General features: G+C 52.1%; 1 protein-coding gene across 8 annotated transcripts in view; it reads right to left on the reverse strand.

Moving 5' to 3' along the window:
* Positions 1–16,070, reverse strand: part of LOC144756294 (polypeptide N-acetylgalactosaminyltransferase 6-like) — a 752,356-nt gene that overhangs the window by 436,138 nt on the left and 300,148 nt on the right. For all 8 annotated transcript variants that reach the window (XM_078645971.1, XM_078645970.1, XM_078645969.1 and 5 more), the window contains one exon: positions 14,076–14,225. In XM_078645971.1, the coding sequence (XP_078502097.1) occupies positions 14,076–14,225 (150 nt within the window). The remainder of the gene's footprint in view (positions 1–14,075; positions 14,226–16,070) is intronic.

Consider the following 16,070-nt stretch of genomic DNA (forward strand, 5'->3'; position numbering starts at 1 on the left):
AGTGCATAGGGGGTGGAGAGTGCAGAGTGCATAGGGAGTGGAGTGGAGAGTGGAGAGTGCATAGAGAGTGCAGAGTGGAGAGTGCATAGGGAGTGCAGAGTGCATAGAGAGTGCAGAGTGGAGAGTGCATAGGGAGTGCAGAGTGCATGGAGAGTGCATAGGGAGTGGAGAGTGCATAGGGAGTGGAGAGTGCATAGGGAGTGGAGAGTGCATAGGGAGTGGAGAGTGCATAGGGAGTGCAGAGTGCATAGGGAGTGCAGAGTGCATAGGGAGTGGAGAGTGAAGAGTGCATAGGGAGTGCAGAGTGCATAGGGAGTGGAGTGGAGAGTGGAGAGTGCATAGGGAGTGGAGAGTGCATAGGGAGTGGAGAGTGCATAGGGAGTGGAGAGTGGAGAGTGCAGAGTGCATAGGGAGTGCAGAGTGCATAGGGAGTGGAGAGTGCATAGGGAGTGGAGAGTGCATAGGGAGTGGAGAGTGCATAGGGAGTGGAGAGTGCATAGGGAGTGGAGAGTGGAGAGTGCATAGGGAGTGCAGAGTGGAGAGTGCATAGGGAGTGCAGAGTGGAGAGTGCATAGGGAGTGGAGAGTGCATAGGGAGTCGAGAGTGCATAGGGAGTGCAGAGTGGAGAGTGCATAGGGAGTGGAGAGTGGAGAGTGCATAGGGAGTGGAGAGTGCATAGGGAGTGGAGAGTGCATAGGGAGTGGAGAGTGCATAGGGAGTGCAGAGTGGAGAGTGCATAGGGAGTGGAGAGTGGAGAGTGCATAGGGGGTGGAGAGTGCAGAGTGCATAGGGAGTGCATAGGGAGTGCAGAGTGCATAGGGAGTGAAGAGTGCATAGGGAGTGAAGAGTGCATAGGGAGTGAAGAGTGCATAGGGAGTGAAGAGTGCATAGGGAGTGGAGAGTGGAGAGTGCATAGGGAGTGCAGAGTGGAGAGTGCATAGGGAGTGCAGAGTGGAGAGTGCATAGGGAGTGGAGAGTGCATAGGGAGTGCAGAGTGGAGAGTGCATAGGGAGTGGAGAGTGCATAGGGAGTGGAGAGTGCATAGGGAGTGGAGAGTGCATAGGGAGTGCAGAGTGGAGAGTGCATAGGGAGTGGAGAGTGGAGAGTGCATAGGGGGTGGAGAGTGCAGAGTGCATAGGGAGTGCATAGGGAGTGCAGAGTGCATAGGGAGTGCATAGGGAGTGCAGAGTGCATAGGGAGTGAAGAGTGCATAGGGAGTGAAGAGTGCATAGGGAGTGAAGAGTGCATAGGGAGTGAAGAGTGCATAGGGAGTGCAGAGTGCATAGGGAGTGGAGTGGAGAGTGGAGAGTGCATAGAGAGTGCAGAGTGGAGAGTGCATAGGAAGTGCAGAGTGCATAGAGAGTGCAGAGTGGAGAGTGCATAGGGAGTGCAGAGTGCATGGAGAGTGCATAGGGAGTGAAGAGTGCAGAGTGCATAGGGAGTGGAGAGTGCATAGGGAGTGGAGAGTGCATAGGGAGTGGAGAGTGCATAGGGAGTGGAGAGTGCATAGGGAGTGCAGAGTGCATAGGGAGTGCAGAGTGCATAGGGAGTGCAGAGTGCAGAGTGCATAGGGAGTGGAGAGTGCATAGGGAGTGGAGAGTGAAGAGTGAATAGGGAGTGGAGAGTGAAGAGTGCATAGGGAGTGGAGAGTGCATAGGGAGTGGAGAGTGCATAGGGAGTGGAGAGTGGAGAGTGCAGAGTGCATAGGGAGTGCAGAGTGCATAGGGAGTGGAGAGTGCATAGGGAGTGGAGAGTGCATAGGGAGTGGAGAGTGCATAGGGAGTGGAGAGTGCATAGGGAGTGGAGAGTGCATAGGGAGTGGAGAGTGGAGAGTGCATAGGGAGTGCAGAGTGGAGAGTGCATAGGGAGTGCAGAGTGCAGAGTGCATAGGGAGTGCAGAGTGCATAGGGAGTGCAGAGTGGAGAGTGCATAGGGAGTGGAGAGTGGAGAGTGCATAGGGAGTGGAGAGTGTATAGGGAGTGGAGAGTGCATAGGGAGTGGAGAGTGCATAGGGAGTGGAGAGTGCATAGGGAGTGGAGAGTGCATAGGGAGTGGAGAGTGCATAGGAAGTGGAGAGTGCATAGGGAGTGCAGCTCGAGGGAGTGGAGAGTGCATAGGGAGTGGAGAGTGGAGAGTGCATAGGGAGTGGAGAGTGCATAGGGAGTGGAGAGTGCATAGTGCATAGGGAGTGGAGAGTGCATAGGGAGTGGAGAGTGCATAGGGAGTGGAGAGTGCAGAGTGCATAGGGAGTGGAGAGTGCAGAGTGCATAGGGAGTGGAGAGTGGAGAGTGCAGAGTGCATAGGGAGTGGAGAGTGCATAGGGAGTGGAGAGTGCATAGGGAGTGGAGAGTGCATAGGGAGTGGAGAGTGCATAGGGAGGGGAGAGTGCATAGTGAGTGGAGAGTGCATAGGGAGTGCAGCTCGAGGGAGTGGACAGTGCATAGGGAGTGGAGAGTGGAGAGTGCATAGGGAGTGCAGAGTGGGGAGTGGAGAGTGCATAGGGAGTGGAGAGTGCATAGGGAGTGCAGAGTGGAGAGTGCATAGGGAGTGCAGAGTGAAGAGTGCATAGGGAGTGGAGAGTGCATAGGGAGTGGAGAGTGCATAGGGAGTGGAGAGTGCATAGGGAGTGGAGAGTGCATAGGGAGTGGAGAGTGCCTAGGGAGTGCAGAGTGCATAGGGAGTGGAGAGTGCATAGGGAGTGGAGAGTGCATAGGGAGTGGAGAGTGCATAGGGAGTGGAGAGTGCATAGGGAGTGGAGAGTGCATAGGGAGTGCAGCTCGAGGGAGTGGACAGTGCATAGGGAGTGGAGAGTGGAGAGTGCATAGGGAGTGGAGAGTGCATAGGGAGTGGAGAGTGCATAGGGAGTGGAGAGTGGAGAGTGGAGAGTGCATAGGGAGTGCAGAGTGGAGAGTGCATAGGGAGTGCAGAGTGGAGAGTGCATAGGGAGTGCAGAGTGGAGAGTGCATGGGGAGTGGAGAGTGCATAGGGAGTGCAGAGTGGAGAGTGCATAGGGAGTGCAGAGTGGAGAGTGCATAGGGAGTGGAGAGTGCATAGGGAGTGGAGAGTGCATAGGGAGTGGAGAGTGCATAGGGAGTGGAGAGTGCATAGGGAGTGGAGAGTGCATAGGGAGTGGAGAGTGCATAGGGAGTGGAGAGTGCATAGGGAGTGGAGAGTGCATAGGGAGTGCAGCTCGAGGGAGTGGAGAGTGCATAGGGAGTGGAGAGTGGAGAGTGCATAGGGAGTGGAGAGTGCATAGGGAGTGGAGAGTGGAGAGTGGAGAGTGCATAGGGAGTGCAGAGTGGAGAGTGCATAGGGAGTGCAGAGTGGAGAGTGCATAGGGAGTGCAGAGTGGAGAGTGCATGGGGAGTGGAGAGTGCATAGGGAGTGCAGAGTGGAGAGTGCATAGGGAGTGCAGAGTGGAGAGTGCATAGGGAGTGGAGAGTGCATAGGGAGTGGAGAGTGCATAGGGAGTGGAGAGTGCATAGGGAGTGGAGAGTGCATAGGGAGTGGAGAGTGCATAGGGAGTGGAGAGTGCATAGGGAGTGGAGAGTGCATAGGGAGTGGAGAGTGCATAGGGAGTGCAGCTCGAGGGAGTGGAGAGTGCATAGGGAGTGGAGAGTGGAGAGTGCATAGGGAGTGGAGAGTGCATAGGGAGTGGAGAGTGCATAGTGCATAGGGAGTGGAGAGTGCATAGGGAGTGGAGAGTGCATAGGGAGTGGAGAGTGCATAGGGAGTGGAGAGTGCAGAGTGCATAGGGAGTGGAGAGTGCAGAGTGCATAGGGAGTGGAGAGTGCAGAGTGCATTGGGAGTGGAGAGTGCATAGGGAGTGGAGAGTGCATAGGGAGTGGAGAGTGGAGAGTGCAGAGTGCATAGGGAGTGGAGAGTGCATAGGGAGTGGAGAGTGCATAGGGAGTGGAGAGTGCATAGGGAGTGGAGAGTGCATAGGGAGGGGAGAGTGCATAGGGAGGGGAGAGTGCATAGGGAGGGGAGAGTGCATAGTGAGTGGAGAGTGCATAGGGAGTGCAGCTCGAGGGAGTGGAGAGTGCATAGGGAGTGGAGAGTGCATAGGGAGTGCATAGGGAGTGCGGAGTGGAGAGTGCATAGGGAGTGGAGAGTGCATAGGGAGTGCAGAGTGGAGAGTGCATAGGGAGTGCAGAGTGGAGAGTGGAGAGTGCATAGGGAGTGGAGAGTGCATAGGGAGTGGAGAGTGCATAGGGAGTGGAGAGTGCATAGGGAGTGGAGAGTGCATAGGGAGTGGAGAGTGCATAGGGAGTGGAGAGTGCATAGGGAGTGGAGGGTGCATAGGGAGTGGAGAGTGCATAGGGAGTGGAGAGTGCATAGGGAGTGCAGCTCGAGGGAGTGGAGAGTGCATAGGGAGTGGAGAGTGGAGAGTGCATAGGGAGTGGAGAGTGCATAGGGAGTGCAGAGTGGGGAGTGGAGAGTGCATAGGGAGTGGAGAGTGCATAGGGAGTGGAGAGTGCATAGGGAGTGGAGAGTGCATAGGGAGTGCAGAGTGCATAGGGAGTGCAGAGTGCATAGAGAGTGGAGAGTGCATAGGGAGTGGAGAGTGGAGAGTGCATAGGGAGTGGAGAGTGGAGAGTGCATAGGGAGTGCAGAGTGCATAGACAGTGAATAGTGGAGAGTACATAGGGAGTGCAGAGTGCATAGAGAGTGCAGAGTGGAGAGTGCATAGGGAGTGCAGAGTGCATAGAGAGTGCAGAGTGGAGAGTGCATAGGGAGTGCAGAGTGCATAGGGAGTGCAGAGTGCATAGAGAGTGGAGAGTGCATAGGGAGTGGAGAGTGCATAGGGAGTGGAGAGTGCATAGGGAGTGCAGAGTGCATAGAGAGTGAAGAGTGGAGAGTACATAGGGAGTGCAGAGTGCATAGAGAGTGCAGAGTGGAGAGTGCATAGGGAGTGCAGAGTGCATAGAGAGTGCAGAGTGGAGAGTGCATAGGGAGTGCAGAGTGCATGGAGAGTGCATAGGGAGTGGAGAGTGCAGAGTGCATAGGGAGTGGAGAGTGCATAGGGAGTGGAGAGTGCATAGGGAGTGGAGAGTGCATAGGGAGTGGAGAGTGCATAGGGAGTGGAGAGTGCATAGGGAGTGGAGAGTGCATAGGGAGTGGAGAGTGCATAGGGAGTGGAGTGGAGAGTGGAGAGTGCATAGGGAGTGGAGAGTGCATAGGGAGTGGAGAGTGCATAGGGAGTGGAGAGTGCAGAGGGAGTGGAGAGTGCATAGGGAGTGGAGAGTGGAGAGTGCAGAGTGCATAGGGAGTGGAGAGTGCATAGGGAGTGGAGAGTGCATAGGGAGTGTAGAGTGCATAGGGAGTGGAGAGTGCATAGGGAGTGGAGAGTGCATAGGGAGTGCAGCTCAAGGGAGTGGAGAGTGCATAGGGAGTGGAGAGTGGAGAGTGCATAGGGAGTGCAGAGTGGGGAGTGGAGAGTGCATAGGGAGTGGAGAGTGGAGAGTGCATAGGGAGTGCAGAGTGGGGAGTGGAGAGTGCATAGGGAGTGGAGAGTGCATAGGGAGTGCAGAGTGGAGAGTGCATAGGGAGTGCAGAGTGGAGAGTGCATAGGGAGTGGAGAGTGCATAGGGAGTGGAGAGTGCATAGGGAGTGGAGAGTGCATAGGGAGTGGAGAGTGCATAGGGAGTGCAGCTCAAGGGAGTGGAGAGTGCATAGGGAGTGGAGAGTGGAGAGTGCATAGGGAGTGGAGAGTGCATAGGGAGTGCAGAGTGGGGAGTGGAGAGTGCATAGGGAGTGGAGAGTGCATAGTGCATAGGGAGTGGAGAGTGCATAGGGAGTGGAGAGTGCATAGGGAGTGGAGAGTGCAGAGTGCATAGGGAGTGGAGAGTGCAGAGTGCATAGGGAGTGGAGAGTGCAGAGTGCATAGGGAGTGGAGAGTGCATAGGGAGTGGAGAGTGCATAGGGAGTGGAGAGTGCATAGGGAGTGCAGAGTGGAGAGTGCGTAGGGAGTGCAGAGTGGAGAGTGCGTAGGGAGTGCAGAGTGGAGAGTGCATAGGGAGTGCAGCTCGAGGGAGTGGAGAGTGCATAGGGAGTGGAGAGTGGAGAGTGCATAGGGAGTGGAGAGTGCATAGGGAGTGGAGAGTGCATAGTGCATAGGGAGTGGAGAGTGCATAGGGAGTGGAGAGTGCATAGGGAGTGGAGAGTGCATAGGGAGTGGAGAGTGCAGAGTGCATAGGGAGTGGAGAGTGCAGAGTGCATAGGGAGTGGAGAGTGCAGAGTGCATTGGGAGTGGAGAGTGCATAGGGAGTGGAGAGTGCATAGGGAGTGGAGAGTGGAGAGTGCAGAGTGCATAGGGAGTGGAGAGTGCATAGGGAGTGGAGAGTGCATAGGGAGTGGAGAGTGCATAGGGAGTGGAGAGTGCATAGGGAGGGGAGAGTGCATAGGGAGGGGAGAGTGCATAGGGAGGGGAGAGTGCATAGTGAGTGGAGAGTGCATAGGGAGTTCAGCTCGAGGGAGTGGAGAGTGCATAGGGAGTGGAGAGTGGAGAGTGCATAGGGAGTTCATAGGGAGTGCGGAGTGGAGAGTGCATAGGGAGTGGAGAGTGCATCATATTAGCAGAAGACACAGCAGACACAGCACTGGAAAAATTCACAGGCTCAATTAAGCAAGCCATTGACACCCTGGCCCCTTTAAAACTATACAAAGAGTTCCCCTCTTCTAAACAAGAAAGTTGGTACACTCAGGAGCTAAGGGAGCAAAAACAGAAATGTAGGCAAGCCGAAAAAAAATGGAGGAAGCATAAGACTGAGGAGATTAGAGCGGTCTTCCGTCTTGCTCAATCCATTTACTACAAAAACATCAGAACGGCCCGAAAAAATCGTCTTCTGCAACAGCTGGAAGAAGCTGTTAACTGCCCTAAGGAGCTTTTTAAAATCCTTCAAAACTTCATCAAACCCGCCGCATGTGAGAGCCCTGAGGAGTTCTCACAGATTTTATGCGACGACATATCATCGTTTTTTGAGAGTAAAATAAACAACATATATGAGAAAATAGTGGCCGCCAATAACAGCATGAACAGCATGAGCGACACCAATAAGATCACATCTTTAACTCTGCCTAAAGATAACCCACACCCATTGTCATTTTTTCCCCCCATTGAAAGCACAGATCTCCCTCATCTCATTACTCACATTAAATCAGGATCTCCAAATGACCTCCTCCCTGCCAAGATGGTTCCTCCCCTGATCCCTCTCCTGGGCCCCTTTATACAAAAGATAATTAATATCTCTCTCACTAAAGGACATGTCCCGGCAGAGTGGAAAAGGGCGGTGGTAAACCCAATACGCAAGAAAGCTGCATCCCCATGGACCGACCTCTCCAACTTGCGCCCCATCTCGCTCCTGCCACACATCAGCAAAATAGCTGAGAAGCATGTGAACACCTATCTGTCACAACATCTCGAAGCGACGGAGGGCCTGGACTATTCCCAATCTGGTTTCAGGCCGGACCACAGCACCGAATCAGCCCTCCAAACAGTGACCAATAACATCAGAATGGCACTGGATGGAGGTAGCTCTATGATCCTGGTGCTGTTGGATCTCTCCGCCGCTTTCGATACGGTGTCTCACGAAGTGCTTCTTGAACGACTAAAGGGCGTAGGACTGGAGGGAGTGGCACTGACATGGATGGAGAGCTTCCTGTCAGGCCGTTCCCAAGAGGTCAGGTTGGGCTCCCACAAATCCATCTATAGAGAGCTCAACAAGGGAGTGCCACAGGGATCTTGCTTAAGTCCTACACTCTTCAACGTGTACGTGGCCCCTTTGGCCACCTTAGCAAGATCATTTGGGTTTACACCAGTGTCGTATGCTGACGACACCCAACTCCTCTTTCCCTTTAAAGATCTAACCCCTGCAATACAAAGATCTTTTGCAGAAGGGATGAAAGCAATATCCACATGGATGTCATTAAATTGCCTCCAATGTAATATCGGAAAGACTGAGGTAATGTTGTTTGGGCATGCAGCTACACACTGGGCACCGGATTGGTGGCCCCTGGAATTAGGCCCTGTTCCCACCCCTAAAAGCATGGTGAGAAACCTTGGAGTGTTATTAGACCAGACACTCACCTACAAGGACCATGTAAACCAGGTGGCGAGCACCTGCTTTCAAGCTATTGGAATGTTAAGAAGAGTGTTCCCCTATCTGCCAGACTGCCATAGGAAAACACTCGTGCAGGCATTAGTCATCAGCAGAGTAGATTACTGCAACGGCCTCCTTCTAGGAGCGAACGAAGGGCAGCTCAAAAAGTTGCAAGTGATTCAAAACACGGCAGCGAGGGTAGTCCTCAATGCCCCTCCTAGGACTCCCTCCCTTCCTCTGCTGATTAGGCTCCACTGGTTGCCAGTGAGGGCACGAGTACATTTTAAGACCTTATGCACTATCCACAAAAGCATGATAGGCAAAGGCCCAAAATATCTGGCCAACATCTTTCTGCCCTATGCCCCTGGACGCACCCTTCGTTCCGGCAGCCAGCAGCTTCTGCAGGTGCCCAGAATAAAGAGGTCCAGACAAGGAGGGCGAGCTCTGGCCCATCTTGGACCAAAGCTCTGGAACTCCCTACCTTCTGAGATGAGAATACTCACTAACCATCTGACCTTTCGTAAGGTCTTAAAAACGTACCTATTCCCCAGCATCTGATCCCTCTCTGTTTATATGCACTACTCACATCTATCTGAGGATATTCTTACTGGCAAAGCGCGGAGATACCCCTTCGGGGGTCTATTCAGGCGCTATAGAAGAATATAAAATAAATAAAATAATAAATAGGGAGTGCAGAGTGGAGAGTGCATAGGGAGTGCAGAGTGGAGAGTGGAGAGTGCATAGGGAGTGGAGAGTGCATAGGGAGTGGAGAGTGCATAGGGAGTGGAGAGTGCATAGGGAGTGGAGAGTGCATAGGGAGTGGAGAGTGCATAGGGAGTGGAGAGTGCATAGGTGTTGGACAGGCCACATGAAGGGCTCGCTCCCTCCCCGCAGGACAGGGCCCGGGCCACCGTCAGCACCATTGCCCGGCCCAGCCGCCATCTTGGACACGGCACCACGCGGCCGCGCGGCCTCAGCCCGACCCCAACCCTGGGCCTGGCCAGGCCCCGACATCCCGGCACCACCCTCCACCCAGGAGGTGAACGGACCACGTGGCAGGTCAATGGGAGTAAGAAGTGTCGATGGCTCTCCCCCGCCAGGTGCCGAGCACCCCCAGCCCCCTCGGGCGCTGGCTCCACCCCCCTGCTGGGTGTCTGGACTCCCTCATCCCAGACCTCCCGACCTCCAAGAGCGAGGGTCCGGACATCAAAGGGGGCCAGACCTATAACTGAGGCCGCCCCAGGACAGGAAGGCAGTTGTATCCTGGAGTCGAGAGACACCGCGACGAACTCATCCTTGACGGACTGCTGGCGCTGCCACATCCCTGCCTTGCGAACTATTGTCCTGCCTGCTGGCGCTGCCGCGGCCCTCTGCAACCTTCATCCTCGTGGGACCTGCTGGCGCTGCCGCGGCCCGTTGTAACCTTCATCCCCTTGGGACCTGCTGGCGCTGCCGCGGCCCGTTGTAACCTTCATCCTCGTGGGACCTGCTGGCGCTGCCGCGGCCCGTTGCAACCTGCCTTCTCGTGGGACCCGCTGGCGCTGCCGCGGCCCGTTGTAACCTTCATCCTCGTTGGGTCCTGCTGGCGCTGCCGCGGCCCGTTGCCACCTACGACCTCTTCGGGACCTGCCGGCGCTGCCGCGGTCTGACCCATCCGAACACCGAGCTCGAGGATTGTGAGCTATCACCGTTACACCTTCGTACCCGTGGGTACCAAGACTGTCCCGCTACCCCCTTCCCTTACTAGAGACTAGAATTGAGAGGACCATCGTGTCCCGTTCGCCTTGTATCATACCCCTCTACTACAAGAATTGCCTATAAAAGGTGTTACCCTGATCTTTGTGTGGTGTCCATCTGTGGGGGGGAAGTTACCTGTCTGTGCGATCACTGTGCTCGGCCGACCCTCCAGGTCCCCGTCTAACAATAGGGAGTGGAGAGTGCATAGGGAGTGGAGAGTGCATAGGGAGTGGAGGGTGCATAGTGAGTGGAGAGTGCATAGGGAGTGGAGAGTGCATAGGGAGTGCAGCTCGAGGGAGTGGAGAGTGCATAGGGAGTGGAGAGTGGAGAGTGCATAGGGAGTGGAGAGTGCATAGGGAGTGCAGAGTGGGGAGTGGAGAGTGCATAGGGAGTGGAGAGTGCATAGGGAGTGGAGAGTGCATAGGGAGTGGAGAGTGCATAGGGAGTGGAGAGTGCATAGGGAGTGCAGAGTGCATAGGGAGTGCAGAGTGCATAGAGAGTGGAGAGTGCATAGGGAGTGGAGAGTGGAGAGTGCATAGGGAGTGGAGAGTGGAGAGTGCATAGGGAGTGCAGAGTGCATAGACAGTGAATAGTGGAGAGTACATAGGGAGTGCAGAGTGCATAGAGAGTGCAGAGTGGAGAGTGCATAGGGAGTGCAGAGTGCATAGAGAGTGCAGAGTGGAGAGTGCATAGGGAGTGCAGAGTGCATAGGGAGTGCAGAGTGCATAGAGAGTGGAGAGTGCATAGGGAGTGGAGAGTGCATAGGGAGTGGAGAGTGCATAGGGAGTGCAGAGTGCATAGAGAGTGAAGAGTGGAGAGTACATAGGGAGTGCAGAGTGCATAGAGAGTGCAGAGTGGAGAGTGCATAGGGAGTGCAGAGTGCATAGAGAGTGCAGAGTGGAGAGTGCATAGGGAGTGCAGAGTGCATGGAGAGTGCATAGGGAGTGGAGAGTGCAGAGTGCATAGGGAGTGGAGAGTGCATAGGGAGTGGAGAGTGCATAGGGAGTGGAGAGTGCATAGGGAGTGGAGAGTGCATAGGGAGTGGAGAGTGCATAGGGAGTGGAGAGTGCATTGGGAGTGGAGAGTGCATAGGGAGTGGAGAGTGCATAGGGAGTGGAGTGGAGAGTGGAGAGTGCATAGGGAGTGGAGAGTGCATAGGGAGTGGAGAGTGCATAGGGAGTGGAGAGTGCATAGGGAGTGGAGAGTGCATAGGGAGTGGAGAGTGCATAGGGAGTGGAGAGTGCATAGGGAGTGCAGCTCAAGGGAGTGGAGAGTGCATAGGGAGTGGAGAGTGGAGAGTGCATAGGGAGTGCAGAGTGGGGAGTGGAGAGTGCATAGGGAGTGGAGAGTGGAGAGTGCATAGGGAGTGCAGAGTGGGGAGTGGAGAGTGCATAGGGAGTGGAGAGTGCATAGGGAGTGCAGAGTGGAGAGTGCATAGGGAGTGCAGAGTGGAGAGTGCATAGGGAGTGGAGAGTGCATAGGGAGTGGAGAGTGCATAGGGAGTGGAGAGTGCATAGGGAGTGGAGAGTGCATAGGGAGTGCAGCTCAAGGGAGTGGAGAGTGCATAGGGAGTGGAGAGTGGAGAGTGCATAGGGAGTGGAGAGTGCATAGGGAGTGCAGAGTGGGGAGTGGAGAGTGCATAGGGAGTGGAGAGTGCATAGTGCATAGGGAGTGGAGAGTGCATAGGGAGTGGAGAGTGCATAGGGAGTGGAGAGTGCAGAGTGCATAGGGAGTGGAGAGTGCAGAGTGCATAGGGAGTGGAGAGTGCAGAGTGCATAGGGAGTGGAGAGTGCATAGGGAGTGGAGAGTGCATAGGGAGTGGAGAGTGCATAGGGAGTGGAGAGTGCATAGGGAGTGCAGAGTGGAGAGTGCGTAGGGAGTGCAGAGTGGAGAGTGCGTAGGGAGTGCAGAGTGGAGAGTGCATAGGGAGTGCAGAGTGGAGAGGGAGTGGAGAGTGGAGAGTGCATAGGGAGTGGAGAGTGCATAGGGAGTGGAGAGTGCATAGGGAGTGGAGAGTGCATAGGGAGTGGAGAGTGCATAGGGAGTGGAGAGTGCATAGGGAGTGCAGAGTGGAGAGTGCATAGGGAGTGGAGAGTGCATAGGGAGTGGAGAGTGCATAGGGAGTGCAGAGTGGATAGGGAGTGGAGAGTGCAGAGTGGATAGGGAGTGGAGAGTGGAGAGTGGAGAGTGGAGAGTGCGTAGGGAGTGGAGAGTGGAGAGTGCGTAGGGAGTGGAGAGTGGAGAGTGCGTAGGGAGTGGAGAGTGCATAGGGAGTGGATAGTGCATACGGAGTGGAGAGTGCATAGGGAATGGAGAGTGCATCCCCTCTACTTCTCTTCTATGGACACTTGTACTTCTTCTACTTCTCCACCAGCACAGTGTGTGTTTCCACTCGCCCGTGGCACTGGAGACTGAAGCACATCCTTCTTAGGGTGAAAACCGTCTTGCTGGTCATTATGGACACTCTTTCCAGTTCTGTACTTTTATGTGATCACACTATGCATTATGGGGGGTGTAGTGTTGCTTTGATTCCATTAGAACACGGCTGAAAACAATGATTTGTAGATAAAAACTTTAGTCCCACTAAATCTTGGAAGTGCTTATTCACACACACACATGCATGCACGCACATATGCAAACACACTCTCTCTCCCTCAACAGGTGCACTACCTCCTCACAAGCACGGACACATGTTTGTAAAACAGGTTCTTTAACCCACCATGCCATCCCATAATGCAGTTCGGTTGGCTAGCACACCGTGGCTGACTGAAGATGCGCACTAGGATGGCGCCGGCACTTGACAGCCAGGCACAGAGAGGCGCGTGATTGACAATGGGCGACAAGACGAGCGTGACTGAGAGCAGACGCCAACTGAAATGTCCAACCCTTAAAAAGGAAAGATTTAATGACGGTATTTTTTGTGGAACTGGTGGCGAGCTTCCTGTTTCAAGATGAGTGAGTGGACCATGTCCAAAAAGACTAACACTCCAGTAGGGTAGTGTAGTGCTTTCAGCAAGCGTTGCCTTAATGTGCCACCCCAGCACGATTTAACCCCCTCAGCTGTCAATTGGGCATCTGTCACGTGACACCTGCAGACCAGACTCTGAATTTCTTCAGTGAAATCCAGTAGGGTACAATAGGTCTTACATTTGCAAGAGATTAAGCTGTTGGCAATGTAAATGACAATGCCATTTATTTATCTGTTTTCAAAACCAACACATAAATAAAAATATTGTCATTTACAATGCCAATAGCTCTAACTTTGGCAAAGGCGAAACCGTTGCATTGTAAATGCTTGTTCTATAGTGCGAACTCGGCCTAAGGGCATTAGAGCGCTTTACATCAGCACCAGGTTACGTTACACAAGGTTAGAATTTCTTTTTATAGGCCTGGGAAGATAAAGTGAATTCACAGGATGCTGACCCAACCCCAGGACTCCTGATTTCCCAGTACCATAGTCGCCTGCCTTGACCTGTTTAGGCCTCATCTCCTGCCCTACAAGCTCTTTCCTTTCAGTCTACTAATTCACCAGCGACATATTCCACTGAAGTCTCCCCCACGTCCCTTTTCTCCTCCTCCTCAGACATCATGTTCCATCACCCTAGGAAGTACCTGCTTTGGACTTTGCTCATTCTTAACCTCCACAGGCTACATTCTCCTGCAGCCTCTGTAACTCGTCCTGTGTCGGGATCTCCCAGTGTCCCTCTTCAATCTATTTTACACTCTCCGAATCCGTTGACGAAAGTCTGTCTGCAAGTCTTGGTCTGTTACTCTTTCCGTCTTGATAATTTTAGTATCTTTAATGTTCGTCATCATTTTCCCAGGTTGATGGTTTCCCAAGCCCCATTTACCCCAGCCTTTATCTCGCTTTGTCTATTTTCTCCGACAGTGTCACGCAGTCTGTTACACTCCTGGTTTCTGCCTCCCCCACAGTGACCTTTCATAGGTATGTCATGCTTTCCGACATCATCATTCCTCTTACTTTCCTTAATTCACGACCTTCTACTTTTCTCCCAGGCCATGTCATGTACCCTCTCCACACCCCTGGTGTCTTTATCATGAAACCTCTTCGCATTACTCTTAGAGCCTCAATCTAGTCATACGTCTGTCCCAAGACTCCTAGTCTTGCTCTTTGCTGCTGCACTCTCAGCTCACTCTGTTTACTTTTCCTCACTGCTTTCTCATGATGTGTCCCACTTACCTCTCCAGCTTTCATTGACTTCCACCTCTACTTACAGTGAGCGTCCAGGAACGTCAGCACCTCCCCCTTGGCATGGGCGGCTCCTAGCAGTCGAGCAGACACTAGCCCTTTCCTCTCTGCCTGCCGCAGGACTTTAACTATCTGAAGCGGCTTCACAAACGTGTCCAGTGGCTCCTTCAGGGAATCTGCAAAGAGAAGCAACGGGGAAGCAGCTGACAACAAGCACAGGCACAGGTAAAAGGCGAGGACTGCTACCACAGCCTAGACCTATGCTAGGACTACTCCCAGGGGTTGATACTATCGGGAAAATCAGGCTGCAGTAAGAACAACAAAATCACTAAACAATTGATACCACTAACAATCTGAAAACATGTTTATATAGATTTTCATCTCTGGGCCAGCCAAAAAGCAGAGAAAGTCACTGATGTACCCTACTATTGGACAACTCAAAGGATCAAACCAGGTATGTTCACTCACGGCTGCTTGAGACATTCGAGCAGTAGCATTCTAAACATATACACATCTTGTTCAAATAAAACCCCAGTGATTTCAAATAAACTAGATTCACATATCCAGGAACAAAAACAATTGTTGGGTTAATACCATTTACCATGTCAGCCCTCTGCATGCCTAGAGAGGCTTGTTTTGTTTTTTGCAAATATCTTTTTGGTCTCCTGGGCTTTTGTTCGGAGCTGAGCTGTAGCTGCAAATTAGGATAAGCAGCAATCAAATGTGAAGATTTGTATCAGTAAGTAAAAGTAGATGTCTGTGGTTAGGATGTTCTGTATCTTTGACCCCTGCAAAGCCCCTCTATACTGAGGGAAGAAAATGGAGGTGAGGCAGGAGAGGGTGGGCAGGTAATTCCTGTCATGCTCAGTTGTGGAGAGCTTCTCCCGCAGGGGATTTCCATTTATAGTCATAAGTGCTGAATAGTCCTGCCCATGTGCGGGGACCCCGGAGCAGTTGTTATGTATATATATATATAAGAATCACCTGCAAAATGGAATATGTTGTATATGTTTTAGAATGTCCATGTGCACTACGCTACGTGGGCAGCACAAAATTGCCCGTGCACAGAAGAGTTCTTCAACATATTCGTGCAATTGTGAACAAAGATCAGGCATATCCAGTTGCGAGGCATTTCGAGGCAGTCCACAATAGCAACCCGACCCTAATGAATTACTTTGCTATTGATTGCATACCATTGTCCCGTAGAGGGGGCAATCGGGAGAGTGCACTTCGTACATAAGAGACCAAATATATTTTAGAGCTAAACACTAAGTCTCCTTTCGGTTTGAATGCGACGGAAGATTTATACACATGTTTATGAATTATTTATGAATTAGGTGTATTTATAATAATCTTAGCTCTTATGAATTTTGACCGCGTTGGCTTTGTTCTCCACTCAGAAATGTTAAAAGAATCCGTGCACTGTATTACCTTATTTGATGATTTTAAAATTTTGCAATTCACTTGGGTGGCATATATATATTGGTTAGGATACACTAATTTTTTCAGCAAAAACCTCTGATTACATCAGCAGTTAGGGGAATATTTTTTGCTAATAGTTCGGCCATTGCCCTTTTTGCTAAATTATTCTTGGCTAGCTGTGTTTGCCCACTTGGGCTATATTGGGAAACCCTGTGATAGGGGAGACTATACACACAATCAGATATGGCAGCCTCCATGTACTCACACTTGATATTATTATAATCATGGTATCAAGTGAGTAAATGGGGATCTATTGATGGACGCCGTTATAACGGACGTCTATGGCATTAAAACCCCTTTAATACATGGATATATGGATTTAGGGTTTTCATACATATGCCAAATTTCGCCCATTTTTGCCACCATTTATTGGTGGATTTTTGTGAATTTGTTTATTAATTTTATAAATATTTTCATTGAAATATTCATGTTTTTAAACATTGCTATATATTTATGAATTTATATCTATTCACCATGGTTATTTATTATAGATATCAAATTATTGGAAAATGTGAGTACTTATTTAGGCTGTAATGTCA

The sequence above is a fragment of the Lissotriton helveticus genome, chromosome 5_1, assembly GCF_964261635.1.
Source record: "Lissotriton helveticus chromosome 5_1, aLisHel1.1, whole genome shotgun sequence".
NCBI lineage: Eukaryota > Metazoa > Chordata > Amphibia > Caudata > Salamandridae > Lissotriton > Lissotriton helveticus.